At 44.0% G+C, this 14,273-nt stretch overlaps 2 protein-coding genes across 3 annotated transcripts in view; one reads left to right on the forward strand and one right to left on the reverse strand.

The window, feature by feature from the left end:
* Rubicon (run domain Beclin-1-interacting and cysteine-rich domain-containing protein rubicon) overlaps window positions 1-8,374 on the forward strand; it is a 34,455-nt gene extending 26,081 nt beyond the window's left edge. For both annotated transcript variants that reach the window (XM_084593620.1, XM_084593621.1), the window contains 3 exons: window positions 1,523-1,779; window positions 3,786-3,858; window positions 6,176-8,374. In XM_084593620.1, the coding sequence (XP_084449746.1) occupies window positions 1,523-1,779; window positions 3,786-3,858; window positions 6,176-6,215 (370 nt within the window). In that variant the 3' untranslated portion in view covers window positions 6,216-8,374. The remainder of the gene's footprint in view (window positions 1-1,522; window positions 1,780-3,785; window positions 3,859-6,175) is intronic.
* A 3,114-nt stretch (window positions 8,375-11,488) lies between these two features.
* On the reverse strand, window positions 11,489-13,971 carry LOC146198222 (putative palmitoyltransferase ZDHHC24). The gene is made up of 3 exons (XM_084593622.1): window positions 13,560-13,971; window positions 12,656-12,972; window positions 11,489-12,415 (listed from the first exon to the last, which is right to left on the reverse strand). The coding sequence occupies exons 1-3, from the start codon at window positions 13,718-13,720 to the stop codon at window positions 11,997-11,999; spliced, it is 897 nt and encodes a 298-aa protein (XP_084449748.1). The 5' UTR covers window positions 13,721-13,971; the 3' UTR covers window positions 11,489-11,996.
* Between the last annotated feature and the right edge of the window lie 302 nt (window positions 13,972-14,273).

Consider the following 14,273-nt stretch of genomic DNA (forward strand, 5'->3'; position numbering starts at 1 on the left):
GTGTAAAATTGGCTGCCTTAAGAGAATATTTTGGCTCTTATAAGCTTTTACGCACAACATGCGTGATGGTCCCTAAATATAAGTTGCTTGCAAGCCACGACTCTTCCGCCTTCTCAGCTCCAAATTCTCAGCTTAATGGATGTTCTTCGTAATTTCTTTGTTAGTTGTTGAGTGTCTTAGCAATCTCATGCTTGCTACTCCAGCCTTTGCTAACCTGGCTTTAGGTGACGTAAATGCTATAGGTGATGTTCTTGTGGCTTGGGGCAGTGCACGGCTACTTAGGACAACAGATGTGCCCACAATGCCATTAACCAGTGACAGATAGAGGTCAAAGATGATAAAAAGTAGCCCACTTCCCCGATGCACTTGCTGTGTTAACCTGATTGGTGAGCCAGACAAGTGGCAGACTGCAGGAGTTCCATTTGTTCCAGGTTTCACATCCAGCTCTGGAAGCAGCTTTTTTTGATCTGAGGCCGTCCATTGCTTAGTAGTGAAGTAGGAAAGCATTTATGGAATATGTAAAGCCCTCGACTTTCTGGGCGCAGAAATTTTAATTCCGCAAATAGTAAACTAAGTATCCACGGTATTCTGCTGGAGACTTCTTCAAAGTGTAGAATACAGTGCAAATTTTTTTTAAAGGTTTTCAAGCCAGTTAAAGAGACCTTCACAACCAGGCTTGAGAAGTACTAGGATTCATATTTATAGGGAGGCTTTAGCTTTGTACTGTCCTTTAGGCAAAGTGTTCGGTGTGAAAGTGCAAGGGAGAAAGTGGTGTGGGACAAAGGTGGTGCAGGTTGTTGAGAAAGAGAAGGCATCGAAAGGGTTTAGTGGAATAGGAAAAGCAAGGAAGGGCAGTCAAGTGCAGGTCTGAGTGGCTCGAACCTTCAAGTAGCAGAAGCATGGCAGTGATGGCAGCTGCTGCTGTGTCAGAGACTGCACACATTGAAGTTTAGGAGACTTGATTTTGCTACATTGTTGTGCTCACTGCTCAGATTATATTCACAGAAATAGTGTAAATCAGACATATTTCCATTGCACTATCATTCGTACTGATGTCCGTTACAACAATATCAGAAAAAAAAGTGAATTTGCTTCTAACCCATGACTGCGAAAAATGCTTAACTCCATGATTTTTCGCGAATTCACGGGGAAGTAGAAGCCTTAGGCACATGACAGCACTCTGTCTTTTCCGATTCTGCTTATTAGTATAGGTAAATTAGGCCTGCATAAGCAGACATCGGGCGTGACATGTGCAACCTTGTTTTGAAGTATGTGCACTCATGCCCCAACTGCCAACGCCGCACCTGAAGCCATGTTACGCAGACGCTACCTTCTCAAGAATGATGAAAGGAGGACCCAATCCGCGTGAGGGTTTGGCCTAATGCTGTGTATGTGGCAGTGGGTGATAAACTATCCAGCATAAACTACTGGGCAGCTTATCTGGAGTGGGCATTTATATTTGTTTACAAAGACAGTATAGAAGCTGATGTATTGCATAAGCAGCCAGAGTGACCATCTGCAGGCTCCAGGAGTGGCTGCAGAGTCTGCCGCCGCACCTTGTGGGCGACCCGCATCTGTACTCGCTTGAGGATCTGGAGCAGGCACACCAGAGCAATGGTGGAGCATTGCTAGGGCGTCTGAGCAGCCTCCGGCAAGACTGTGAACAGCACTGCCTCACCTGCCCCGTGTGCACGGGCCGAGGATTCGTTTGTGAGATCTGCAACGACGTCCGCCTCCTAGTCTTCCCTTTTCAGCTGGCTTCGGCTGCCCAGTGCTCAGGTGTGTGCCACCACCTTCCTCAGTTTAAAATGAAATGTGCACTGTTCTCTCTCCCAAGACTCCAGTGAGACAGTTTGATTCTCCACTTCAAGCTTATCTTTCGTTATCCATTTCATTATGTTTCTCTCTGTCATGCATTTGTTACGACTATTCCACCAAGCTTCGGTTTGGAAGCTGGGGGTGACGAATGGATGGTATACTAGTATAATTAAAATGCTAAATATTTCCGCTCATGATATGGGAATCTTGCCACAATGGTAAATGCTTGCTCAAATAATGATGAGATAAAGTGCTGTGTGTTTCAAGTTTCATGTTCATTGCTTTGCATAGGTAATAAACCATACCATGGCAATGGTAAACATTACAGACTGGAGAGTTAGATGTGGCAGCACTGCTTGCCAAGTCTGGGCAGCAGTGTAAGAAACCAATTTGCTTGGTGGTGTAAAACTTGCTTGCATATGGCATGCTTATGTAATGAAATATTTTTGTCATATTTGATGTAGTGCCAATTGTGGAAAGTGATGGGAGTTGTGATGGTGTGGTGGTACAGGGGACCGACAGTAATTGACAAATATTTATAGTGGCGTTGTATGGGTAGTGTTGGTTTCATTTGGTCCCTGTGAGAGGGAAGATTTCACTATGGAGACGTACAGGTCGAGTGCATTCTGTTTTAAAAGAACTAACAGCAAGGCATTGCATACTTGAGTTGACTGTGTGTAGAGTGAGCATGCACATGTGTCACACAGCTTAACCTATTTGTCATGCGTTTGGTGATTACCTGAGGCCACCATCGAGACATGGCAAGAGAGAGGTGGTCAGTCAATGCCTGGTGTAGCTGATAAACAACCATGGAGAATGAGACAAAGGCATGTTGACTTGCAACAACAACAAAACGCTGTTTATAGATTCAGAAAGAGGAGTACACCAAGCTTTTAGTGGATTGCAGCTGCCATTCTTAGAGACAACAGCCCTATGAGTGACCAGCATATTGAATCAAACATGCTGAATTATGTTGTACATATATTTAAACACGCATTTCAAGATGGAAGTAATAGTCCAATTAGTGACAGTAGGAAAGAAAGTTCAGAACAGGAGTGAACATACAGTTGATCAGGGAGTGCGGCGGCAGCCCACTCACAAAGACACCGTAGATGGGGTGGCCCTCGAAGGCAACAATTCTTCTGGGGGCAGCTTGTGGTTTCATGGATGTGGTGCGGCGGCAGCTCGTGACCCTGGGAGTATGGACGTCTCAGCTCTTCCTAAAAGGAGCGGACTGAAGCCAGCGCCCCATCGGCTCCTTTTTATGCCATTTGGAGCCAACCAGGGAGCATGCATGGATGACACCTTGTGCAGAGTCATGGTAAAAAGAAACGGAAGAAAGCACACACTAAAAGTGCTATAAGTGATTCACACACAGAGAAGGAATCACATAGGCACACCGCACTTCGACACTGCATGGCCGCCATGTTGAGTTCAAAAATACAGCAGACAAGATAGGCATGTATGTCTGCCACTTGTTCAGTCCCGACGATGGTGACATTGCTTACAATTAAAGGGTGCCACCAATTCTGTGACACTATTGCAAACCTGCTTGCACGGACTTGATTAGCAGTTGTTTTTTACGGAGCTGATTCTGAGCAAGATGTTTATATGGGGCACTGCTGTCACCCTTTTGGTTTGCCCTTCAATAATCTAAAGCCTGAGGTCTTATCTACTGCTTTTTTGTTTAGTTAAGAAAGCAGCGTGCTGTAAAGTAAGATCTATCTTTCCTCTGAATTCTTCACTGCATCCTTATCTATGGATCCGGCATGCAAACCATCACTACCCATTTGCTCAGAGATACCTTCTGAGCCTTCTTGAAACTGAGGTTAAAGGAGAATGCCGATACTGTTTTTTTTCCTCCTTTAATTTAGCATAATGAAGTTTGACCACAAATGCCTTTTTCGCTGTCTTATTGTTGACTGACCCCAGCTGGTATGTGAAGGTTTTCTTTGTGATTTTCGCAGGCTGTAAGGCGTGCTTTCACAGGACTTGCTTCGTGCCAGGTGCCTGTCCGAAATGCAAACGCCTGGAAACAAGGTGCGTACGAATGGAATTAAATCAGTTATTTTTGTTTGGAGAGTCAGAATAGTTACCATGAGATGACATGTCAGTAGATAGATAGATAGATGAATTTATTGAAAGGAAAAGGCAGAGAGGTTGGCCGGAATAATTCAATGGCCTGCTACTCTGCACTGGGGAAGGGGAAGGAGAGAAGAAAGAAGGTCATGATGGGTGACGATGTGGGAGAAGGCATATGAAATACATATACAGACACAGTAGCTTGTTTTACAAGCGCGAATCAAGTCCGCTGGCACACAAAAAACGGCAAAAAGCACGCACTGCCTGGACACCCTTCCCCTTGCCCTGCCAAGCGCCCAGCAGCAGTTCCTCCGACAGAGGCCTCTTGTGTAAACAAGCCAAGCGGTGCTAATCAGACATATTGATGGAATAGATTCTGTTTGGATCAAAGATCCTCAAGTAGATGAATTGAGGTGGACTCTTAACTATGAGTGTATTAGGACCAGTGACATAGTCCTTGGACACGCACACACTTAACTGGTAATGGCAAGGTTGCCAATGGCCTCCTAAAGCATAGCTGGGGATTGTAGGTGGGAACCTGTAAATCCACTGGGATAACATGGCCATGCCTGGTGCTAGAGAGAGCTCATCCATGATGAATAAGACAGGCCTGCTTCCTGCTGTGGATGCAGCCAGGTCTGGTGGTGATGATTGCCTAGAGCCATTAAATTTGGCGGCATGGCACTGTGTGAAATGCATTAAATGCTTGTCTCAGCAGTAAGTACAATACAATACAATACAATACAATACAATAATAAGTTTATTTCCAGGTTCAACTGGAGTGTTTCCCGGATAAAAGCTGCCTTCGCAGCTTGACAGTGTCCAGGAAACCCATACAAGCAGCAGCAAACGAGTGGTGAAGGAAATCTACAAATCTGTCATACATACAGTAGTCACATTCAATAACAAAAAATTAAATACACATGTAAGCTAGCTAATAAGCTTTAAAGTAAATGGAACAAAGGGAAAAACAGTTAAAATGCACACTAATTTAAGAAAAAAACGTCAACTGGGCAAACATTCAGCAATCTACTAACAGAAGCATAAAATCACATTTCAACAAAATATTTGCGCAGCTCGGCTTTTGTGTATCCTATTGTATTTTGATAAGTGTTTAAAACATGGGGCAGGTTGTAAGATAGCATTTGTAATTTATAATCAGTGCAAAAACGTGGTACATTCCATGTACATGTAATCAATCACCATGTCACCACTGATCACATCGTAATATTGGCAAGGAAATACATTTCACTGTGCCACACATTAGTGCAGCATATCAAGGAGTCAGTGGAGGCCATGGTAAAAGAGCATCACTGAGAATATATTGCCATTTCTATAGTATAAGCAGCTTGTCCATAGGGGCTTTTCTGGCACAGCAATAAATTTGATGCTACAATGGCACTCACATATCACTGTTAAAAGTTGTCCGCAATGGTTACTTTGTGTCCTGTGCAATTAACAGCATTTCCTGCGTCTTGACTATTCTGTGAAAAAGGGTAGCTGCCGCTAAGAATGTCACAAGAAATTGAGAGAGCCAGTGGCTCTATTCCAAACACATATTGTACCAAAGTAATACATATGAGAGAGCTACTTAGGAAACCAGAAAAACCACACATACATAAATAGCAGCTGCTGTGTGATATAGCAGGAAAAGAAATGGTAGTGAAAAAAAATAGAGAACTTGACCAATGTCATTTTCAAATAATACATAATGCGAGCTTGTTTCGCACCCAGTCTTCAGCTTCCTTCATGCATTATGAAATAAATGCTCTGCGTATTTGCAATTATCCTCTCTCTAAACGGCTGCTGTTTTACGTAACATGTATATGAACACTGAGCATCCTGGCATCTTTTTTCTTTTAGGGCCTGTGCTGTTGAAACGAATTTTCTTGCCCTTTAATTTCAGCTTTAAAGGGAGTCTACTCTAAGTAATGCTCCTTCTCTCCCCCTCTCAACTCATACATGTTGATGCAGCAGAAAAAGAAATAAGGAAAGCAGGTTGGGAGCTGCACTCTGGCCTGCCCTAACCACGTCACTTAGGCTTGCCTCTTGAAAAGGTTCATCAAGATTCCCCTCTATTTCAGAGGATGAAAGGTTGCTAAGAAGGCACATGACATGTGGTGATTGGTCTGTGCTTAGCAGTGATTGAGAAACATTGCATAGTCACCAGCCTGTGTGCTCTGGCGCTATTCCCTATCATATCAGCAGCTACACAACCCTATCTGGGCAGTAGATATAGAAGCTGATAAGCCCTTCTCCTTTTCTTCTGTTGCAGGAGAAAAAGCTTGCTGGAGGCAGATGTGGCATCAACCTGAGAGCCCACTCTTGACGTTTCATTTACTGCTGTGCTTGCGATGGCGTGGAAAGCTGTGTCAAGTCTGGGGGCAACTCATTTTTATATGTCCTTCCGTCGTCTGCGACAAAAATGTGTGTGTGTTAAACAACACAGAGCATCGGTGTGTGGCCTCCATGTGCGGGCAGGACGTTGATTGCACACTTTCGTTTTACTTTTAACTCATCAGATGTCATGCACACACCATGCTCCGTTTGTTACGCCCCACTCAGGCCCTGATGCTCAGGGATATGTTTTGACCGAATGACGGCTTAATTTGCACCGTTATTTTTACAGCTGTTAGCGCTACTGTGATGCATTATTGTGGCACTGATCAAGCAGAACCAGGATATTTATACGCATTGATAGCCACATGCAGTTTTGGGGGCAGGCAGATATTCATTGATTCACCCAAATTTGATATCAGTTAATGAGCTTTGGAGTGTATCTTAGCAGCAGAGCATGAAACCGATAACAGACCAAGGTGTTAACGGTGTTCGGTAACATGCTTCAGTCAGCAGACCGTAGTACTAAATGTGTGGTATTGCACATCCCAAGTGGCAAAGAGGGGTGCCTTTGCATTTTATTAACAGCATTGTTGTTTCATCTTCTCTTCGGTTTATCTTTTGACATTGTTTCATGCTTTGTTGCAGAATCAAGCATGTTTATCCAACTAGTCTGGTGGTACAGCATAAGTGATTTTAGGACATTTCGAGTTCCAATTTTCATAGTGTTCATTTGTGGCTGCTGCAAGTCGTTGCTTTGCTCATCTAGAGTTGTTTTCATCCCCATCTCAGTGCATATTCGTGAAGTAATGATTGCCAGACACACCAAGGGTACCACTATTTATTCAAATATAAGCTGACCCGCCCTCCAATTTTGGAGCTGCTCATGGGTTAAGAAATATTTAAATCTGCACTGAGCACTGTGCCTTGCACTCACCGAGTGAAAAACCACAGCCAAAAACCCTAGTGGCATCTCCATTATCGGTACATTATACAGAGAGATTAAATCAGAAGTGATTTTTCATTGACATGGCAAGGAAGATAATGTGAAATCAGTGGCGAAGCCTGTCTGATGTGATATTTTCAAGCATGAAAAACTGCATGTGAACTGATGAAAAAAAAAATGAAGAAATGCATCAAAAGGCCATTGAAGGAAGCACATGGCTCCTTGCTCTGTAGTCATGTGCTTTGTTCTGCTAGAAAGTAATAAGACAGTATCTAGTCGGTGTGAAGACGTGTGCAACTTCCTTGCTCTCGTGTCGTATGGAGTGCTCGTCGTTTTTATTCTCATGGTGCACTCATAACCCTAGTGCTGCCTCTCAGTTAGGTGAGAATATTGTGTATCTGCTGCATCCTGACTGAAGAAACTAAAAAAGGAGTTGCGGTTCGTGGTTGCAGTCACAATTGTCACCCTTGTTTCGTGATGACCCATCAGCCCTCTGTTTTGGACAGTTTTCAGCAAAGAAAGGGGAAGCTATAGTTGGATAAATATGGGCGCCTTTTCTTAATGGAGATTATTATATTTGTGGGAATGCATAATATACATAGCTTTGCTGGGCTGTTGACTTGTGAGAGACACAGTGTAGCTTTTGTGATTTAGTCATTTCCTTTGATCTTTTTTTGCCTAGTATACCTGGTAAAAGGTGGGCAATTTGATTTTAACAGCGGAGATGACTCGGTCTTCAGTTTTCACACAAGTGGCTTAAATATAAGTAGTATCCCTTTTCAAAGCTGTATGCTTAAGCCAAAGATATCAAGTAATTGTTTTGCATCACTGTAATCGGCATATTTTAATGTGGTTGAAGCTCATATTAGTAATTTGGGTTGTTGTCTTTAAAGAACCATTTAACTTTTTTAACTTCATTCTGCCTTGTGCTAGTTGGCGCGCTGTCTGCAAGAGGCCTTTTTGAAGACAACGCCACTCTGCATGGACATTTGAACTTGTTCAAGTGGCAGCTAAGCCTGTGGATGGGATATGGAAACTGGGCTTGAAGGTATTCTGAGTAACCAATCTCGGTGTACTGTCCATGGCTAGAGCTGTTTCCTCTATATTGTAATATACAAGAGCCATATTTTTACATGTTGCACAAGAATTTAAAAGTCTAGATGAACAATAAAGAAGCACTAAACAAATAAATGCACTGCCATTCCTTTGGTCTTTCTTCTAAGGAGACCCTACTCGCCAAGACATGGTGACTCAGTTTCGTGTAATAACAATGTGTTTATTGTACGAGACACACCCATACATATTTAAAATCCCTGCCGACCACCACTGTTGTGGTCATCAGGCTGGCACACAACTGTTCCCATTTTCCTGAGACAAACATACAAAAATCAGAGCAGCTGAGGGTCACCTCATAGTGCTGCGTTACTTCCAAATTCAGCAACAAAGCATTTGAGTGTGATGTGCTAAGAGCATTGCCCAGGCAGTGTTCACTTCATGACAATGTGCGGTCAAAGCTCAGCAGAAAACGGCGCTCTGAAAAGTTTCCCAGAAGTCACGTATACTTTCACCCAACCAGAGAAAACATCTGTGCTCAAATAAAATGTCATAGATAGATCTGGACACTTTGAAATAGGGCAGCAGCTGTGACTAGAAAATGTGTTGTAGCGACTAGCTAAGGCTGGTGTCACGCATGATTCAAGCTGAAGTATCTCTAGTGTGAACTCAAACCATCCTGTCTACTGCCAGGATCCACGTGCAAGTGGATGCCAAAAATGTAGCGTGTGCCGCAAACAAGTGGAAAGGCTGCATGCTTGACCAAAACCATATGAAAGATCTACATAGGTGCAGGGAGACCTAACTATAGCACTTCTGCATTGCTGCCACACACGGCGAGACTACAGGATGAAAAAAGGATGGCAAAACTGCATACCCGCCAGACGTCAGTTTTACAACAGAGTTACAACAGAGATTTGAACGTAGCACTGCAAGCCTACTTTGACTGTGAACTGTACCAACAGCCTACATACATTCGAGAGCAGAAAAAATAATGAATACAATAAGCAATAGAAAGGAAAATTATAGGAGCTATGCTAAGAGACAGAAAAGGAGCAAAATGGGTCATGCAATAAACGCAAGTCAACATTGTCCATGTCAAAATCAAGAAGAAATGGACAGGGCATATGTAATGCCGAGGGAAGATAAGTGGATCTCGAGAAGGCAAGCACTGCAGCAGATGGCAGAGTCGAGTGGGAAGCAGAGATTAGGAAGCTTTTAGGGCGTAGTTGGCTGCAGCTAGTACAAGGGAGGGTTGATATGGGAGAGGCTTCTGTCTTGGAGGGGACATAAGCCGATGATAATGAAAACACTATACCATGATGCCTCGCCAATATAACAACTACCTGCTGTATCAATGTACTGGTTGATCCACATTAATTTGATTTCATAGTTCTTTGTGACCATGTATAAGTAACCTTCCTGTATAAATCTGTGATCAGTAATGAGGCATTGCATTGTGGATGATGCAGAGTATGATAGCTCGTCATAAAAACCTCGTGTCTGCTAGATGTTTGAAAACCGCTGTCCTTTTGCGACATACCACCTCACATTGCCAGCTAAACTTGGAACAATTAGGAAATGCTTAGATTCCAATTAAAAGTTCCCGTGGTGTGCCTGCCTTTTGCCCTGGCACCCCGGAAGATATGCCTAAAATCAAAACACATTTCTTTGGTTCAAGATGTACCAAAAAGCAAGCTAGTAGCTAATCCTCAGAATAGTTAATGCAATCCTGCTTGTTGAACAACACTTGGATTAATGCACTTTGCATTAGGTGCACTTGGCATTAAATGTGACCTTCAGTTTGTAATGGCAGAGCAAGGACCCTCTCTAGGTGAGAAATTTTACATAAACCATGCTGAACCTCACTTTTTAGGATGAAAAAAAAAGAAAAAAGGTCCAGTAATTACATGGCTCAAATAAGACTGTATCCCTCTTCACCCACGCCCTTTAATGACCCATAAATCTTCGATGACTGTGCCTGTTACCACACATCTGACTGCTAATACACCCCTTGGCCAGAGCAGTGTTCATGATGTTGAGTGCGGAGTGGTGTTGGCTTTGAACATGCTGCAGATTATTGGCTCCACGATGCATTTTTCTTGGGGTGACAGGGCTATCAGTGTTCCAGTCCTTAATTTCTGCGATGGAAAATTTGCGATTTCATGATAAAGGACCAGCAATACCCTGCAGGAGACATCAAAGAATGCTTCGAACTGCAACTTGTGCTGTATTCAGAACCATGGAATGCATACAGGATTAATTCCTTTTTCACCAAGCTCTTTAAGGTAGCCGAAGCAGCCTTTGCCACCAGGCTTGTAAGCTGCTGTGAGAAGCCAGCTTTTGAGATAGGGGCAAGGAGCCCCTAGGTAATAAAAAGCTTATTAATCAAGTGCAAAGGAGAAAGCAGCTAAGGATGTGAAATAAAGGTGGCACAGTTTGAGAAAAAGACAATAAAAGAAGGACTGCGCAGCTCGAAACACTGTGTGTAGGGATGGCACAGCGCTGACAGCAGCTGCAGCTTTGTGGAAGACAGTGTGAATGGCATAGTGCAGGCTGTGTTTTGCTGGACTGCGACATGCACGTCTGAAACGTTTTGCCGTTTAAATAACATTGACATACCTGTTGATTCCATAGCTTAGCGCTAGCATGGCACCTGGGAGAGGGGAGGGGAATCGGCTATGGTCGGCCAGTTGAGACTGCACTGTATTTATGATAACTTTTAATATTCTCCTGAGGCCTCAATCTCCACTTTTCTGTCATATTTGCACTGCAAAAATAACTTATTAATTCCTACTGATGTCTGTAACACATGTACTAAAAATGAGAATGTGGCTGCGAACACACAATTCTATGCAAAATTCAATCCACAACTGTGGGCAGCTAAAGGCCATCATAACCATCTGTGATATGGTAAAGTGCTTGCTAGTTCTACAAAGAACAAAAGCTATAGCTGCTGGTCATGAGCCACAGATGAAATTGGAAACAGTTTCTTACCAAGCATTGCTCAGAGGTCAGCTTGTGCAGACCAAGATGCTTTGTTGGGCGAGTTGGTACTTATAATGAATAAGCTTGTGCAGAGTTTGCAAAAATATGAAGCCATAGCCAGACTTACCTTTTTGTTTCGACACACACACACACACACACACACACACACACACACACACACACACACACACACACACACACACACACACACACACACACACACACACACACACACACACACACACACACACACACACACACACACACACACACACACACACACACACGCACACGCACGCACATGAACGTAAGCTAAAAATTATGGGCTTGTGCAAGTTTTCTTATGACTATGCCTTAGCAGCTGCTCAGCTGTAAATCATGTTTGATCCTGACAACTGTGGCCACTCGTCACTTGTCGAAACTAGATTGTTTGAAGTACCCTAAGGCTGCCATACCCTACCATCTTGCATAGCCCACACTACTACTGTTTGTATGTGAAGCCCCAGGCATACCAGAAATGGTCAAAACTTAACAGTCATGATGCTGATGTGAATGGTTAATGTATGACTTCTGAAATTTTGCACGTTAATGTACTGAAAAATAATTTGTAGTCCAGTCTTCTCACGTTAAATGTAGCCGGAAGGTTTATGACAGCTAGGGCCCTTGTCTTTTTGTGTCATCGCATTTGTCCTTTTACTGCGGCCAACCACTGAGGTAACCGCTCAGCTGTTTGGTATGTAGTTCCAGCTAGGAAAAATCGAGTGACTCAGTCTCACTCTTGCTTTTCACCATCTGCCTTGATGCATACTACACTGCCATCGAAGTGGAGTCCATCGCCAGACACGGGAGACTTGATCCATGGGGACAGCCACACAAGGAACCAAAAGGCGCCCAAGGATTCCCGCAGATTTCTCCTCAGTCCCATGCTGTAGGTCTTGATGCCGTGGCTCTTTTCATAGGTTGTCTGGTTTCTGGCCATGCAGGTCAGCTCTACTGTCAGCAGGTAAGCGCAGAGGCAAAGCACCACCAGCTCAATCAAGTTCACAATAGTGCACAAGAAGAGCCAGAAGTCGTACAGGCCCAGTAAAAGTCCAAAATGTGGGGCCATCATGTGAATCATGGTAACCACATTCAGACCACCCAGCATTTCAAACACGTAGGGAAACTTGTATGACAGACTGTAGAGGACACCTGGAAAGCAATACACATACATCAGCACAGCTTGGCATTTGCTGCAGGAGCTCAGCTACTTGTTGATTGTTGCACTGGTAAGGAAATACTATTAGGGCTAGGGTCGTACCAAAGCTATGGCTGTATCAGCCTTGCAATGAGATTAAAGGACTGGCGTGTGGTCAACAAATGCAGTTTACACAAGAAGGCAGCTCGTGGTACGAGCCACAGGTTCTTGAAAAAAAAATGGCAACAGCTTACCAACTGTCATGTAGAGAAGAGCGACAACAAAGTACCGTTGGTTGTAGAATCCGATGCACCGACCCGTAAACATGCAGTGGTGGTCGTGCTTCAATATGCACTCATTGCAGACGCTGCAGTGATGTGAACGTGGTGGCGCATTCACTTCGCATACAGCACAGTACCGCCAGCCAGGCATCAGCACGGACGGTGTCTTTACATCACGCACGCCCGTGCCAATCCGGAGTAGCTTGAACAGGTTTCCGTATATATTGAAAACAAGAAAGGTTGCTAGGGCTGTATGGATGCACATCACGTTGTCAAATGTCTCGTGATACCTGCAAGGAAATCATTGGCGTGTGGCGTGAGCTCATTCATGCTCTGGTACGAATAACACACGCACGGAAAGCTAGCATGGACAAAAGTGGTATACTCCACGCGAACCGCAACGATTGCATTTTTTCAGTATAAAAAAAATGTGCCACACAAAATTGCTTGGACAAGATGGCAAGTATATCAAGGAGGGTACGTTATGCATATCGCAGAAATAACTGCTTCTCTGTCAGAAAAATCTGGCGGGCAGTTTTCTCGCAGCGCGTGGAGTATACAACTTTTGTCCACGGGGGTACATGGAGTTTTCTTCAGCTGCACCGCGCATTTTGTATGCGGGCGATGATCCTGCCAGTTGTCCTCAACATTGGTAACTCCATGCTCCTTCTCAACAAATGCCTTCTTGGTACTGAACCAAAGAGCATGATTCGGAAAGGCATGCTTTTTGAGGTGCGTTCTTATTCAAAATTTCGGCAAACATTAGGATGTAGTGGCATAGCACTGTGATCACCGTACGTATACTTAATGCGGCATCCAGCTTCCTTCGAGCCTTATCACAGTTATAAAATCGCTACAACAGGTTGTAATGACAAACCTGGGTGCAACGAAATAAAAATCAAAGAAGACGATGAGAGGGATGCCGAGCACCATCAGCAGGAACAAGACACGGTCGCGAAAGCCGGTTGGCATGATGCTTCTCCGCGACGCTGGTGCAGCGAAGACATTGACGGCTGTAGTTGGCAAAGTTGGTTCCATCGTAAGGTCTCCAGCCAGCTGACATCCAAATACACGTTCTCGTTAACTGATTCACACAACCAACTGGGTTGCAAAGCCCGTGGAGTAATTGACAGTTCGTTCCGACGCCATGGAAACGATGGCAACGCCCAATCGCCGCTTGGTGTGCTGCGTTACAACCATTACAACCACGGTGGTTGTTGCAACCACGGGTATTTTTCAAGTAACGACAGGGTGTGACGAAAAAGCACTCAAATGGTAACAAAATAGAAGCAAACCTTCATTACAGGCGGATAGTGTCTATTAACCACACAACGAACTACTGAAACTGGGCAAATGTATTTGCCATTACCACGCGCATCAGATGCACCGCTGCTGCACACTCGCGCATGGCCGAGCGCGATAACGATCGAAATTTGCAATAGCAAGAACGAAACCGAAACTGATCCGTAACACAAAATTCAGAAAAACGTGTTTGAAAAAATACTGACGGTTTAACTCTGTTACTCGCGGAATATCGTGCAGCAACAGGGCATTTTAACAGGATTGTGTTTGCTGTGTCTCAGTTATTAAA

The sequence above is a fragment of the Amblyomma maculatum genome, chromosome 2 (assembly GCF_055883805.1).
Source record: "Amblyomma maculatum isolate TAMU_Amacu chromosome 2, ASM5588380v1, whole genome shotgun sequence".
Classification (NCBI taxonomy): Eukaryota; Metazoa; Arthropoda; class Arachnida; order Ixodida; family Ixodidae; genus Amblyomma; species Amblyomma maculatum.

What these genes read in the sequence shown, in the direction of transcription:
- LOC146198222 (XM_084593622.1), bottom strand. Translation starts at nt 13,720, where the DNA reads ATGGAACCAACTTTGCCAACTACAGCCGTCAATGTCTTCGCTGCACCA. An exon ending in TTTTATTTCGTTGCACCCAG is followed by an intron (nt 12,973 to 13,559) that starts GTTTGTCATTAC and finishes ATTTCCTTGCAG; the next exon opens with GTATCACGAGACATTTGACA. An exon ending in TCTTCTCTACATGACAGTTG is followed by an intron (nt 12,416 to 12,655) that starts GTAAGCTGTTGC and finishes ATTGCTTTCCAG; the next exon opens with GTGTCCTCTACAGTCTGTCA.